This window comes from Misgurnus anguillicaudatus, chromosome 6 (genome assembly GCF_027580225.2).
Source record: "Misgurnus anguillicaudatus chromosome 6, ASM2758022v2, whole genome shotgun sequence".
In the NCBI taxonomy this organism is placed as follows: Eukaryota; Metazoa; Chordata; class Actinopteri; order Cypriniformes; family Cobitidae; genus Misgurnus; species Misgurnus anguillicaudatus.
The window spans coordinates 8,752,161-8,767,483 of NC_073342.2; the positions used below are offsets into that span (position 1 = coordinate 8,752,161).

The 15,323-nt window shown below is 42.1% G+C and overlaps 1 protein-coding gene across 1 annotated transcript; it reads left to right on the forward strand.

Moving 5' to 3' along the window:
- The first annotated feature begins 431 nt into the window (after positions 1-431).
- Positions 432-14,792, forward strand: LOC129433883 (beta-1,4 N-acetylgalactosaminyltransferase 2-like). The gene is made up of 12 exons (XM_055192594.2): positions 432-1,333; positions 2,444-2,494; positions 2,770-2,820; positions 3,044-3,175; positions 3,286-3,392; positions 3,552-3,589; positions 3,812-3,992; positions 12,164-12,250; positions 12,405-12,586; positions 12,858-13,001; positions 13,092-13,320; positions 14,113-14,792. Exons 1-12 carry the CDS (start codon positions 1,218-1,220, stop codon positions 14,289-14,291), a joined length of 1,497 nt encoding a protein of 498 aa, XP_055048569.2. The 5' UTR covers positions 432-1,217; the 3' UTR covers positions 14,292-14,792.
- Positions 14,793-15,323: the final 531 nt, after the last annotated feature.

The window sequence follows — 15,323 nt, forward strand, 5'->3', positions numbered from 1 at the left end:
CAACACAAAAACAACACCAACATGAAAATTTACTCTGACCCATAAAAATAAAAAATTGTCTCCTAACATCAATGTTTTTTGTCTGCTCAGCAAAATTTCAAGTGCAAATGAGTAAGCTATTAAAGGCTAACAAATTGATATATAAATTGTACCACAGTGCCATGTAGTATGTCTGGAATAAGCAGTGTGACAACCAATCCGTGAGACAACCAGCCCCGGTCTCCCCTACTTGTGAGCATAGTTTTGTAAGAGTAAAGCATAGATATTTATAGAGGAGGTGTTGAAACTCATCCCGCACGGGCTTGTACACATTATATAATATTAAGTTCGAAATCAGAGGTTCTCAACCCCGGATTCATTTTCCTGTAGCGCTTTGCTCCAGCCCTGATCAAACACACCCGAGCAAGCTAATCAACGCCTTCGGGAATACAAGAAAATTGCAGGCAGGTGTTTGATCAGACTTAGATCTAAACTCTGCAGGGAAGTGGATCTTGAGGGCCAGAGTTGAGAACCTCTGCTTTAAATATTAATTTATTTAAGACAGGCTTCTGTTAAACTCAAACTTCTGTTTTCATGCTTTGGTACTTTATGTGAATGTGCATTTTATTAAAGTAGATCAAATATGTGTTTACAATATAAATATCGAAGACTTTATCCCGCCGGCAGTTTATTAAAGTAGATCAAATATGTGTATACAATATAAACATCGAAGACTTTATCCCGACGGCAGTTTATTAAAATAGATCAAATATGTGTATACAATATAAACATCGAAGACTTTATCCCGACGGCAGTTTATTAAAGTAGATCAAATATGTGTATACAATAAAAATATCGAAGACTTTATCCCGCCGGCAGTTTATTAAAGTAGATCAAATATATACATACGATATAAACATCGAAGACTTTATCCCGACGGCAGTTTATTAAAATAGATCAAATATGTGTATACAATATAAACATCGAAGAATTTATCCCGCCGGCATCTCTGTGCCACTCCCTACGTGTTCATTTGCATTTCTTTATCAGGTGCGACTACAACCCTTCTGACACACAAACCAGCACAAACACATACTATTGATCAACAAATATTTACTTTAAATGATTCTCATAAAATCTCAGAAAGAGGTTTAGAGCTGTTTGCAATGTAAACTGGATGATAATAGTCTGTTTTTTATTAATTAATAAGAGTTGCTTTAAATCTCTCTTTCTTCATCATGTCTCAAAACCAGAAGATTTTTTTCAGTGGAGTTATATTCGTGGCTGTCGTCCTGATCGGCTTTTACTACATGAATGATGTTTTTGGGGAAAATACCAACTTTCAGTATATCAGGTATGAAATAAAGGTTTTTGTTTCTTCAATGTATTTTATTTTGCTTGTCCTGAGATTTTGTTAAAGCATTAGTAGAGTATTGGGTTGGGGTTGGTGTGTTTGCCACGCTTGGGTCATGGGTCCAAATCCCAGGGAACACATACTGATAAAATATAGCTGTGTATATGTAACGTTTAAATGCAATGATAGACATCTGTGAAATAAAAGTTGTATAATCAAAACACTTTAGAAAGCAATAAGACACGTTTGTTAAGAATGATTGTTAAAGATTTATTACTCAGACCCAACTGTGGTGTTGTATAGCATGTATGCAATAAATGTCATAAATATGATCAGATAATTATGAACGTGTCCTTTTAAAACATTTTGCTGGCATATTAAAAATAATTAGTGTCTTTCAACCTAACCTCGTTTCAAAAAGAAGAAAAAGACAAATGAGCTCTATTTAATATCGAAGTTGTTTCTCCTTGACAGAAATGAGATTGGATAGAAAGCAATGGAAAGTTTTAGGTATTTTGTTTGTCCTGAAAAAGTCCCAGAAGTCTCCATCAAATCTCCTGATCTCTGTAACTGCAACCGCAGTGAAATAAAATCTTTCTCTTGGTCGGGTTATACAAAAATGTACTAGCTTTTGGGTTTTTCCATATTTGACACATCCATCGGTTGAAATAACTTATCATTATTTTAGACTGCTTTTATTATTTAGCAAATTCATAAAATCTGTTTATGCATTGCTGTGGTAAAATAATGTCATTGTGTGTTATAGCCTAAAGTAATTTACCCGTTGCCTAATTCGTACGAATTAATATGAAGTGAATCATTCAAAAACGATTATTAGAAAAAAACTATAATTAAACCACACCCCTAACCCCAACGTCACAATGACAAAAGCACATCATACAAAAAAATACAAATGTGGTCGTAGGAATTATTCGCCTCCTAAGATATGTACAACTATATTTTGTTTCAAACAACTCTTATGCTGTTCACTTCTGGCTTTTTAATATTGCTGGAAGATATTTGAGACTGCTCTGTACCCTATAACTCTTATCTGGTTGCGAACAGTAAACTACATTTAAGTTTTATGTTAATTTCTATTTCTCCCTCAAGAGCCAAAATGTATAACAGTGAACTAGAGAACCGCAATCACCTCGAGCGGAAGTGAGTAAATCTGATGATACGTTACACTCTTAATGTAAAAAAACACAATTTCTATTTAATTTTCAACTTTTCTGCATACACTTGACTAATCTTCAACTTTCCAACATTTCACTTAACATTAAACATTATTATTATTATGTATTTTTTTAATTTAATTAATTTCTGCTGTTCGCCTGGATTTATACTAGGGTTAGCCTATGTGTAATTATGTGTTATTGCTGGAAGATATTTGATACTGCTCTGTGCTATTTTTAACTTTTATTTGGTCCCTCCAGAGTCCTATGTTCTAACAATGAATCAGAGATCCAAAATTACCCCAAACCAAAGTAAGTAAATCTCTCTCACAGATAAAATGTTATTTAACTCTTAACAAATCAACCTTTCAAAACAAAAAACAAAAACAAAGGTTCTGGGAATGTTAAAGGTTAAACTATTTATGGCATTGTTAAGCACCTTTTATTGTTAAGTGTATACAGCATTTTGTCTAAACATAGCTTTGTGTTCAATGCATACTGTTAAGTGTCAGTTGGCTTTCACCCATTTCCTCAGTATAGGGCCATTTCCTATTGAAAATGTTCAGTCATGTAACTGCAAAAACACTCACCCACCACACATGCCAAAAGATGAATGGGAAGATCTTCAAAAACGTCGAGCTAAAGAATACAGACAACACCAGATCAGGTTCTACAAGATGCTTTACTATAAAAAAGTTAATTAATAATTTAGACATCACATTTTGCAGACAGATTAAAGTCATTAATCAACATCTTGTGCTTACGTGCCTTACCCAGAACGGGTAAACAAAATGATGTTCTTATTCTTGCCGCACCCAACACTCCGCTTCAGTATCCCATCAGAGGTTGCAGAGTCACCCCCTTACAAAAATCTCTCATTCCTGGTAAGTTAGATTTTCTGATGCTTACCTGTGTGATTTCTTATGATCGAGCAGCACAGTTTAAATATTGACTCTCTACTGTAGTGGCTGTGAAATGAAAAGTGTACTGAATGTAATTTTGTGATGACCTCTGTATTAAAAAAACATGTATCATTTTTGAAGGTCTAGCTCTGCACACACAATACCGAACAATTTACAAGGTTTGTTTGGCTCAATAACGTTTTTTAAAAGGTGGAAGGTGACTTTGATTTACATTTGAACTGTACTCAAACTTTTTAAAGTCTTTGTATCGGGGTCTGCTTTCCTTTATCTTCATTGGTTTGATGGTAAATACTTTTACAACAAGGTGAGGTGTAATTTAGTTCAGATGTATTCAATTCATCATGAATGTAAAGAGCTCATGCTATGTCAAACTTGTTCAGGTGTCCCTGAGTGTACAGAAGGGTTTGCTGTCAGTAAATGATGTTAAGGTGGATGAGCTTGTTTTTGGCCAGAATGAGAAACGTTTGATCATCTCATCCGACAGCCTTGAACAGCTCAATGACCTGCTGAGCAGAGTTACCTACACAAGCACCATCTACCACATCAAGACTGAAGATCTCGGTAAGTAACCTTTGACCCGTGAATGTGCAGGATTTTTTATGTTAGTGGAATGCAATGAAATAACTAGGGAATGCATGAAATAACTAGGTAAGTCTGTGCAATCCTGAAAGTGTTCCGTCTTCATTCTTGATCCACAGTTCAACCTGCCACTGTAAAAAATCCAACTTTAAAATGTTCATTCAACAAAGAACATTAAGTAACTTGAACAAAGATTTCTTTGTTGAAGGGCATCAATTAATTATTTTGTGTTCACTGAATGAAAAAAACATAATCATTCAGCTAACAAATACATCTAAGTCCAGTCAACAAAATTAGTTTTTGTCCAATTCGTTCACCCAACTTGCCAAACTGAGTAATCTGAACGAGCAATTAAAAAAGAAACAATGGTCGGAATGGTTCCCAGCATGCATTGCAACATGTTCACTTCTTTGGTTTATATTCACTAAAAAAGATGACTGTTTTAATGTTTGCTGGATTTATTTATGTTGTTATGTTGTTAATGTTAGTTATATGTTGTATTTAGAGTAATTTTTAAAGAATTAGGTTTGTTCATTGTTACCATGATTGAGAAGTGTGTGTTCAGTGTAGAGGGCAGCACAATGAGTTAACGCGAATCATTGTTGCCTCACAGCAAAAAGGTCTCTGGTTTAAGTCAGACAAAGACTTTGTTTATGAGACCTTCCTGTGTACACTCCCACAGTCCAAAACATGTAGATTAGTTAAATTTGGATATACTAAATTACTCTTTACCCAACTTAGTCACTAGTTGAGTAAACATAGAAATTTGCTTATTACCTAATCAGTTTAAGTTGGTTCAACTTTTTGGTGTAAGTTGACATTACTCAGTAAATTGAGTTCCCTTTCAGTCGGTCACTACGACGTCACGTCGTGACCGACGAATTGGGAACCGCTTCGCGGGTGACCTATCTGCTTCGAGAAACCTTTAAAACGCCAATGAACTTGGCATGCAGATAATTGCATCTGCCGGCGCCGCCCCGCCGCACAGGTATTTAATGAGCGGCAGGTGCAGTTATCAAATCAGCTTTTTAGCTTCGAAAGCTGGCAGACTGACTGCTCACGAGAAGCTACTCTCTGCTCTTTGGAGAACTCTGCGTGTTCAATTTGGTTGGGCAAAGGCATTTCAGCGGAGGCTCGCGGGTGTTCCACCTCTCTTTTTTGAGAGAGACTTTTTTCTCACTCTTAGTTGAGTGTGTGCGTAGCCGTTCCCCTGTGTGCTTCATCAACATCAGCACATTAAAAGAGTATTTCCTCTAAAAGAGTATTGCGGTGTTCTTCGTCTTTTTAAAGACAGCATTTCACTTGCACTGAGACGGGAGCGTCTTTTTAAAGATGTCTTTCCGTCCGTGTTTCTGGATGCGGCAAATGTATGGGTCCCCGGGTGGCCACGATCGTTTTCTTTCGTGCGCAAGAGTGCATGCTGAGGCTGCGATCGTGGAGGGTTCATACTCCTAAGAGAGCATGAACCTCTTGGATGGCGGAGACGGGTTTCGTACCTCCGGGAACGTCACCCCCGTTTTTCCGTTGCAGAGCCCCGTTAAAGGTGCGGTGGCAAAACTCCGGAAATCTTATCTCCGTATAAACGGTGCTGAATCGGTTAGCTGGTTCGTCCAGTGACTCTCAGCACCCCCATCCACAGCCAGAGGTGCCGTAAGAGATGGTTGGCGCGTGTTCTATGCGCTCTCGTCCTCTTTCAGTCCTCACGAGGATTCTATGTCTGTCACAGCATCGGAGAGGGGGTCGTCTATTCGGTCGCCGACTCGGACCCACTCCCGCCTTCGGGTTGGGTAGGGGCTCCCGTGCTCGACCCCGAGTGGCGGCCATGTACGCTCGGGAGCGCGGAGACGGTCTGTGTGGAGCGGAGAGCTCCTCCCCCACCGCACCGTCCTGCCTAGATGATTGGCACTTCAGGACTGCAAGAACAGCCCCAACCTTCTGTGCCTTTCTTCCCGGGGTCATGTTGGTTGACACGGTCGTGGAAAACTCGTTTTCCTCCCGGAACCGATCGTTCAGCCATCACTTCTCACCTCTCCTGACGGCGGGGCCGCTAAGGGTTATGCTGCTCCAAGAGACCAGCCTCCCTCCCCTCACAGACCCACGGGCTTGTGAGAGGCGGCCTCTGCCGTGCGCGCCATGGCGTGATGCAGGTCCGCCAGGCTAAGGCACTGAAGGATCTGCACAGGTGAGGTCACGGTCCGGCAACTAAAGAATCCTGTGTGGCTCTGACCTGGCGCTACGAGCGACTGGGTTCACCCCACAGGCCGCCGGACGTGCTATGCCCATCCCTGGTGGTCCAGGAACGCCATCTCTGGTTGTGTCTTGCGGGCATTAAGTAGGTCGTTAATAATCGTGCTAATGTTCCATTTTAGACCAGCCATTTCGGCGACGCGGCTGAGAGTGTCCAACAATGATCGGCCGCTTTAGAGCAGACTGAGGCATCATGCCACGTCGGAGCCTAGCTGCCCCCTCTGTTACGTCAGTATATTGGTCTGCTTTTCGTCGAGGGCGTCCTGCTACGGCTTTTTTTGTTCCTTCATCCCGGCAGCTCTGAGGAACCTGTCGTAAGCAGTACACCCGCCCACTCAGCCCGCTACAGAGGTGGAAAATGAAACTTAGCGGCTCTGAGTCGGGCGATCTGAAGATGGAAAGGATCGCTCTTCAGGAGATGGTGAAAGCATCATTCTCCCCCCCACCCCGGAGGAGGGCCGGGTGGGGAATCCTTGGTTTCATTTTGTGTTCCGCCGACTTCATTCGGCACCCACTAACCTCAAAGAGCGAATTCCTCTTCTTTCTCCAGATCACCGGAGGCATATAGGAGTTTCGGACGGGCTCAAAACCCTAAGTTCTCCTCTTCCTCTTTCGCCAACGGATGTATCGAGCGGGACATCTACAAAGGAGGCTTTGCTCGGCATCCATCAGCGGTTTCGGGTGAGTGTTTCATTACACACAACATCTCACAATGCGGCCAAAGAGCACGCGTCGTTGAGTTCCCCGTCTCGCTCGCCACGGGTACACACATCGTGCCGTTAATTTCCTCTCGCTCGGTATCTGGGGGCCTGGGAAGAGCTTCCCAGCCCGTCGCGTTGGCTTTTACGCACGATCCGTCTCGGTTATACATTCAATTTGCCCGGCTACCTTACAAATATTCAGGCATTCGCTTCACCACGGTGAAGGCTGTCGATGCGCACGTACTGCGTGCGGAGATTGCTGTCCTATTGGCGAAGGACGCGATCCAGCCGGTCCCTCCAGCCGAGATAAATTCGGGGCTTTACAGCCCTTCATTGTACCCAAGAAGAGTGGAGGGTTGCGTCCGATCCTAGATCTGCGCGTACTGAATCGAGAATTCACAGAATTCACATTCACAGAATGCTGTTCAAAATGTTTACGCAGAGGAGCATATTTTAATGCATCCGCCCATAGGATTGGTTCGCAGCCTTCAACCTGAAGGACGCGTACTTTCATGTCTCCATACTCCCCCGACACAGGCCGTTTCTCTGCTTTGTGTTCGAGGGGAGGGCATATCAGTGAAAAGTCTCACCGTTCGGGCTTTCTCTCTCCCTGTGTCTTCATGAAAGTTGCGGATGGCGCACTGCAGCCCCTGAGAGAGAGAGCGGTGTTTGCGTTTTGGCGTATTGGCTCATAATAGCTCAGTTTCGTCAGATGCTGTGCACACACATAGATCGTGTACTTAAACACCTTGCTCATCTCGGTCTTCAGGCCAACTGGGGAAAGAGTAAACTTTGCCCCGTGCAGAGGATCTCTTTTCTCGGAAAGTAACGGGATTTGGTCGATTTAACAACACGTCTCATAGAAGCGCGTGTTCAGTCAATTCTGGCTTGCCTCAACATTTAAAGGCAGGGTTGCGGTTCCACTGAAATAATTTTAGAAACTTCTGGGGCATATGACAGCAGCCGCGGCCGTGACACCGCTCGGGCTGCTCCATATGAGACCGCTTCAGTGTTGACTTTATGACCGAGTCCCGAGGAGAGCGTGGCTCACCGGCTTTCACAGTATTATAATTACATCGAGATGCCGTCACACTTTCACCCCGTGGTCAGACCCAGCGTTTCTCAGGGTGCGGGTGCCACTGAGAGGTCTCCAGGCATGCTATTGTTGGCAAAGATGCCTCTACCACGGGGTGGGCAGCCACGTACGGTGGGCTCGTCACTTCGGGGGTCTGGTCGACATTCCAGCGACACTAGCATAAATTGCCTCGAGCTGTGCACTGTATATCTTGCGCTCGTCCGTTTCATCAACGTGATTTGATGCTTAAGATGTAGTGCGCACCGACAACACTGCGGCTGTAGCGTATATATCTATCGCCAAGGCGGTCTGCGCTCTCGTCACCTGTTGAATCTCGCCCGTCTCTCCTCCTCTGGAGTCAGAAGTATCTGAGGTGTCTTCGTGCCATTCACATGTCGGGGTCGCTGAACACAGCGGCAGTCGCACTCTCACGAGCAGCGCGCTCCGGCAAGTGGCGACTCCACCCCCGGTCGGTTCAGCTGATTTGGAATGTTTCGGCAGAGCGCAGTTAGATCTGTTTGCTTCTTCAGAGACAACCTATTGTCGCCTGTTTTATTCATTATCCGAAGGAACACTCGGCGTGGATGCACTGGCACAAAGCTGGCCGCGGGGTTTCTCCCAGTAAGCTTTATTGCGCAGACACTGTGCAAAGTCAGGGAGGACGAGGAGCGCATTCTATTAGTTGCGCCGTACCGGACAACTAGGAATTGGTTTTACAGAGTTCACTCTCCTCGCGACAGTCCCTCCCTGGCTGACTCCCTGGCACATTATGGCACCCTCGCCCCGATCTGTGGAACCCCCATGTGTTGTCTTTGGACGGGGCGCGGAGGTTTTAGGTGGTTTACCCCAGGCGGTATCTAACACCATCGCTGCAGCGCGAGCGCCGTCTATGAGACAGGCGTATACGCTGAAATGGAACCTGTTTGTTGTTTGGTGTACCTCTCAGCGAGAGGACCCCCGAGAATGCTCGATCAGTATTGTGCTTTCATATCTCCAGCACCGCTTGGAGAAGAGGCTGTCACCATCTACTATTAAAGTAGATATCACGGCAATATCCGCGCATCACGCACCCATAGACGGTAGATCTGTGGGTCAGCACGATCTGGTCATTAGGTTTTTAAGAGGGGCACGGAGGCTGAATCCTTCGCGCCTCCCTCTATTCCTCCTTGGGACTTGTCCATGGTCTGAAAGCCCTTCAGCACTGCCCTTTCGAGCCTCTGCTGACGGTGAGCATCAAGTTTCTCACTATGAAAACTTTGACGCTCCTCGCATTGGCTTCTATTAAAAGGATAGGGGATTTTCATGCATTTTCGGTCAACGATTCGTGCCTTCAGTTCGGGCCGGCTGAATCCAGCGTTAAACTGAGACCCCGGCCGGGCTACGTGCCTAAAGTTCCCACCACTCCCTTTAGAGATCAGGTGAACTTACAAGCGCTGCCTTCGGAGGCAGACCCAGCTATGGCTTTGTTATGTCCTGTACGTGCACTACGTGTGTATGTGGATCGCACTCAAAGCTTTCGGACCTCAGAACAGCTCTTTGTCTGTTATGGTGGTCAGCAGAAAGGGAAAGCTGTCACTAAACAGAGGATGTCTCATTGGATTGTAGACACAATCGCCCTGGCTTATGAGAAACAGGTCATTCCTTGCCCTTTTGGTTTGAGAGCCCATTCAACCAGAAGCGTGGCTTCATCTTGGGCTTTGGCTCGTGGTTCCTCGCTTTCAGATATTTGTAGAGCTGCTGGCTGGGTGACACCTAATACGTTCACTAGATTCTACAGTGTTCGTGTTGAGCCGGTATCCCCTCGAGTTCTCTCGTCAGATCAGTGAGAACATCGAGGAACGGCTCCTGTGTCGGCTTGGAGCCTTTCCTTTTGACTGCGCAGAAACCGCACCATTATGGAAGGCCATTAAGGCAAAAACGTTACAAAAAATGTTTTTTGTCTTTTCCACCGCTTGGTGACCGATGTTGCGGAGCATCGGCTGCCAGCCTCTCACTAGATGTATTCTTGACTATCTGGGTGAGGCTAGAGCCCACATTGCGCCCCCTAGTGGTTTCTTTGTGAGTATTTCCGTGGAAAGTTTATGATTTACCACGTTTCCCTTAGCGGAGTTCGTTCCGCGCCTCTCTAGTGTTGCTAAGAGAGTGTATTTTTATAGACCTCGTGTCTTTTTATCCATCACCTTAGTGGTAGACCCCTAGAGGGTTTTTCTTCCGCAGCAATCTTAGTCCCGCCTGACGAGTTCGCTTCCCAGTTCGCCTAGTCACTATCGTGGGTTAAGGAACTAGTAGTGACCGGCCTCTGCGTCAACCCCATTTCCGTTCCCTTAAAGAGGAGAGTCGGAGGGTTTATGCAGGCACTGGAAGGGTCAGCTTCAGTGGCGCTTTGGTAGGGATTCCCAATTCGTCGGTCACGACGTGACGTCGTAGTGACCGACTGAAAGGGAACATCTCGGTTACATATGTAACCCTCGTTCCCTGAAGGAAGGGAACGGAGACGTCCCGTCGCCACAGTTTGCTGTTCCACTGCTGATATCGGCCGGACCCTTTCCTTCTGTCCAGCTTTCTCAGCAAAAAAGAGCTGATTTGATAACTGCACCTGCCGCTCATTAAATACCTGTGCGGCGGGGCGGCGCCGGCAGATGCAATTATCTGCATGCCAAGTTCATCGGCGTTTTAAAGGTTTCTCGAAGCAGATAGGTCACCCGCGAAACGGTTCCCAATTCGTCGGTCACGACGTGACGTCTCCGTTCCCTTTCTTCAGGGAACGAGGGTTACATATGTAACCGAGACGTTAGGTGAACTACATCATCCAAGAGTTGAGTAAACTCAAAAAAGCTGTGCAGCTAGTTGCCTTGAAAATTTAAGTTAAGTCAACTTTTTATTTTTTACAGTGTGTGTGGCTAGATCTTATAACAAATGGCTTTTGTTAGACAGATAATCATGTTGCAACCGGAGACCTTACAATAGACAGGATACCTCATGTCCTATCAATCATTTGGGTCACACCTTTATATTAATTACACCGTTTGCAGAATTATTAGGGAAGTTGTATTTTTGAGGATTACTTTTATTATTGTACAACTACAGTGCTCTTGCTCAATTCAAAATGTTAACAAACTCTCAAACCTGAACATTTAAGTAGTAAAAGTGAAATTTTGGCTTTCTTAAGAGAATATTTCTATGTACATCTTTATTAGGCAACTATTAGTGTGCAGAATTATTAGGTAACTAAATGAAAAACAAAGATTTTACCTTCTCACTTGTTTTTTTTCATCTGTTAAAGTGAGAATAATAAACAAACTCTACATTTACAAATAAACATGTAATAAAAAATTAAAATAAAAAATATATAAACTCAGTGACCAATATAGCCACCCTTCTTTTCGATAACAGTGACAAGCCTTCCATTCACGGATTCAGTCAGTTTCTTGATCTGATCTGAACCAACATTTTGTGCAGACGCAACCACAGCCTCCCAGACACTGTTCAGAGAGGTGTACGGTTTACCTTCACTGTAAATGTCCTGCTTAAGAAGGGCTCAAAAGTTCTCAATATGGTTTAAGTCAGGTGAAAAAGGGGGGCATGGCATTAGTTTTTCATCTCTAAGGCCTTTACTTGCCAGCCATGCAGTGGAGTACTTTGATGCATGTGATGGAATCTTTGTTTTTCATTTAGTTGCCTAATAATTCTGTCTGTGCTAATCAAAATGTATCAATTTCTTTTGTCTGTTTATTTTAATAACTTTGACATGTCTATATAAAGAGATTAGAGAATATGATGTTAGTATGGGTGAAGATTTTGATTGTTTGATGTCTAAAGAAAGGTGATTTAACTGCAGTAAGAACTTCTAAAGCGAATTATGAGAATGAATGTTTATTTTCTGTCAATAAATATCTGTTTCAAGTACTCTATATTGAAATCATTGGTTATTTAATTTATAAAATGTTATTTAAATACAGTGTGTGGTGGTGAGGTATTTTTATAAAAAATAGCTGTGTCTTGATATATTTAAATTAATAGAATGGAAAAAATTCACCATGGAGGGGTGCTCACTGCATACGTACATACATATATTTTTTTGATTGTCTGTAGAACTGTAAAACTTAATTTAAATATATTTTTGTCCGTAGCTTACTTCTCATTTGAGAACCATGAGGTCATATTTCCAATTGAGATCAGACGTCTATCAGTTCCTATTCTTTATGACCCAGGAAAAGGTTTGTGCTATATTTATACTTTTTATTTGTTTATTTATTATGAATGGTTAAAACTATAATGTCTGTTGTTTGTGAAGAGAATTTGTAAACCACACTCAGCTGTTATGAAAAAACAAAAATAATTAATTATCTCTTTGTGTGATTGTCTCTGTAGATATAAACTCTCAGGTGACCATACTAGTAAAGACATTTTTGAGATACGCGGAATTAAACGTTCTTATTCAGAGTATTCGTGTGAACTACCCAAACATAAAGATCATTGTAGCTGATGACAGTCATGACCCACAGAAGGTTGTTGGCGATAATATTGAGCAATACATTATGCCTCCAGCACAGGTAACGCAACCCTGGACTGTGTTTTACTTACTGTTAAATGAGTGTTTACTTTAAAACTATAACCAGGGCTGGAAATGAAGGGAACGCAGGAGTCTATGAAGTGAATTGAGTGAATGTTATTTTAAACCCATTTAAGAAGTAATCTAAAGTTACCAACCCACAAACTAGAGTCCCCAGTGAATTCCTGCCATTTCCAGCTCTGACTTTAACTACATAAGGTAAAGGACTGCTTGATTTTATTGACTCTTTAATATTGCGGTATGGTTTTAAGGGTTGGTTTGCTGGCAGAAATCTGGGAGTTTCACAAGTCACTACTAAATATTTCTTATGGGTGGATGATGACTTTTTGTTTTTGAATGAAACGCGTATAGAGAGATTTGTGGAGATTATGGAAGCCCTTCCTGAATTAGATGTGGTGAGTATGTCTGCTTTATTTACATCAGTCTTATGAACAGATTTTTTTCGCATATTTGCTGAAATTATCAATCTGTCCTGATTTCCTTAGCTTGGTGGATCAGTTCAGGGAAATCAGTTTTCTTATAGATTGCACTATGAAGAAGGGAACAACGAGGAGGGTGGCTGCATCTGGCGTGCTTCTGGTACTCACAAAGCACCCCTGCCAGGATTTAAAGGGTGCTTCTTCGCTGATATAGTCGTCAACTTCTTTTTGGCCCGAACACATGCTGTCCGGAGAGTCGGATTTGACCCGCTTCACAGACGGGTGGCTCACTCTGGTAGGTGGATTGCTACAATTGTTTCATGCAAATGAAATCAACATTCTTTTAAATATCCAACAATACCAAAAGTTTTGCTGATCGTATCCCAGGTATGTTAGCTTTTATGCTATCAATATACTTAAATAAAATTGCATTTCTGGGACATACAAGCTAATGATGTCATCTTGGACTCACAGCCATATCTATATTTTGGTTAATAAAATGCTTCCCATAATAATGTAATGAACCCAGTTGAAGTATCAAACGCAGCAAACAGTTGCCTTAAAGTCTCTTTATTTCACACAGTAGATATTTAAAATGTAGACACGGGCATAACACAGGTACAGAGATAGGGTACAAGGCACGCAGAGTTACCAACAATTTCGCACATCAAGAGTCTTAGTGTTAACACATCACACATTTGTTTTACTCAAAGGGCACGCCAACCTGCACCGCACCCAGTGAACACACTTAAAGGGTATAACTGCGCCCTTTAACTGGCCCTCCCCTTCCACAAGAAAAATCACAGATGCATCTCCATCCAGAAATCTCACAAATGTCTCCATTAGAGATCTCAATAATATAAAAACTTAAAAAATTTCAGTTTGAACTCAAACTATGCTATGCTAAAGGGGTATCAAATTAAAATAGGACGAGCCCCTTGATATGTCCAGCTTCCAGTTTCAAGTAATGTTAATTCAGGAAAAAACGCAGCCAAGTCATTTCTAATCAGTTTGATCAATTATGTGTTTCATAAGAAAAGTCACCTTCATCTGTTTTGTTCATTTGTTTGTTTGTTTTTGCCTGTAGAGTTCTTCATTGATGGACTAGGACACTTGTTAGTCGCCACTTGCAGAGATCTCAGGATGGGCCACCAAGAACGGAAGTACACAGGCGAATATAAAAAATACAGGCATCCGCCAATAAGCGATAAATATTACAAAATAAAACTCCATCATTTCAAGAATTATTTAAAATGTATAAAGTAGGGTGACGTCACATAAAATGGGACAGTTTTTTGAAAAATCCTCTAAAATCAAATAAAGTCAAGTAGCCATAACATCAAATCGGTAATAATAATTCAGTTAATCAAGTTAATTCTAGTTAATCAAGTGTTTAATCGTTCATCATAAACAGCACAGGTCTTTCTTCTGAAAAAAATAAATGCTTAGAAGGGGAAAAAGTCTTCTGTATGCGCGGTTCAGAAAATGACAGAGGCACAATTTGCTGACTAGTGTTGTCAGATCTTGCACAAAAAAAAAACAGCAAACAAGAAAAATCCAATAATAAACCGAAATAAATCTAAATGCTTTACCTCAAAGATCAAAATATTGGGACCGGCCCCCTCACACTTTATTAACATCCAAAACTTGATCGCTTCATGAGCCAAAACCCATAAACGGTTAAGCGCCAAAACGCTATTTATGTACAAAAAAGACGAGGACCTGGCAACACTGCAAGACCGCGCACTCCGCGCTGTGAAGCAGCCTCACAAACGCGTAAAATACACAACGCCAAGATGTTATCAAAACCATGGTTATTTTGTGGTAACCATGGTTTTACTACAGTAACCATGGTTTTTTGGTCTTAACTGTAGTAAAACCATGGGTTAATTTTCATAAGGGACGCGAGAGGCAGAACGTTGCTATGGTTATTTCTGTGTCAATCATCACATTTTCGGGAGTGAGTCTTATTCTGTACAGACCACTGATCTATATAAATGACTGGATTGCGCATGATGTCACAACTGTGAAGCCACCGCGCCGCCATGTTGGTATACCCAAACATTCTATTAAATCAATGGATGCGATCAGATTTTAATGATAAAACATCACTTTACTAGTCTTTGTTTTTATATCTGAAGTTACCCTGTACATTATTACAACACAAACGTCCTATGTACATGTAGTTATTTACTGAAAGTTGTACATTTTAGTTTTTAATCAGTTATTATACATTCATCTTCATTACAGTATCAGATCAGCAGACAGACCGCAGCATATTTAGTATTAATGACAAAC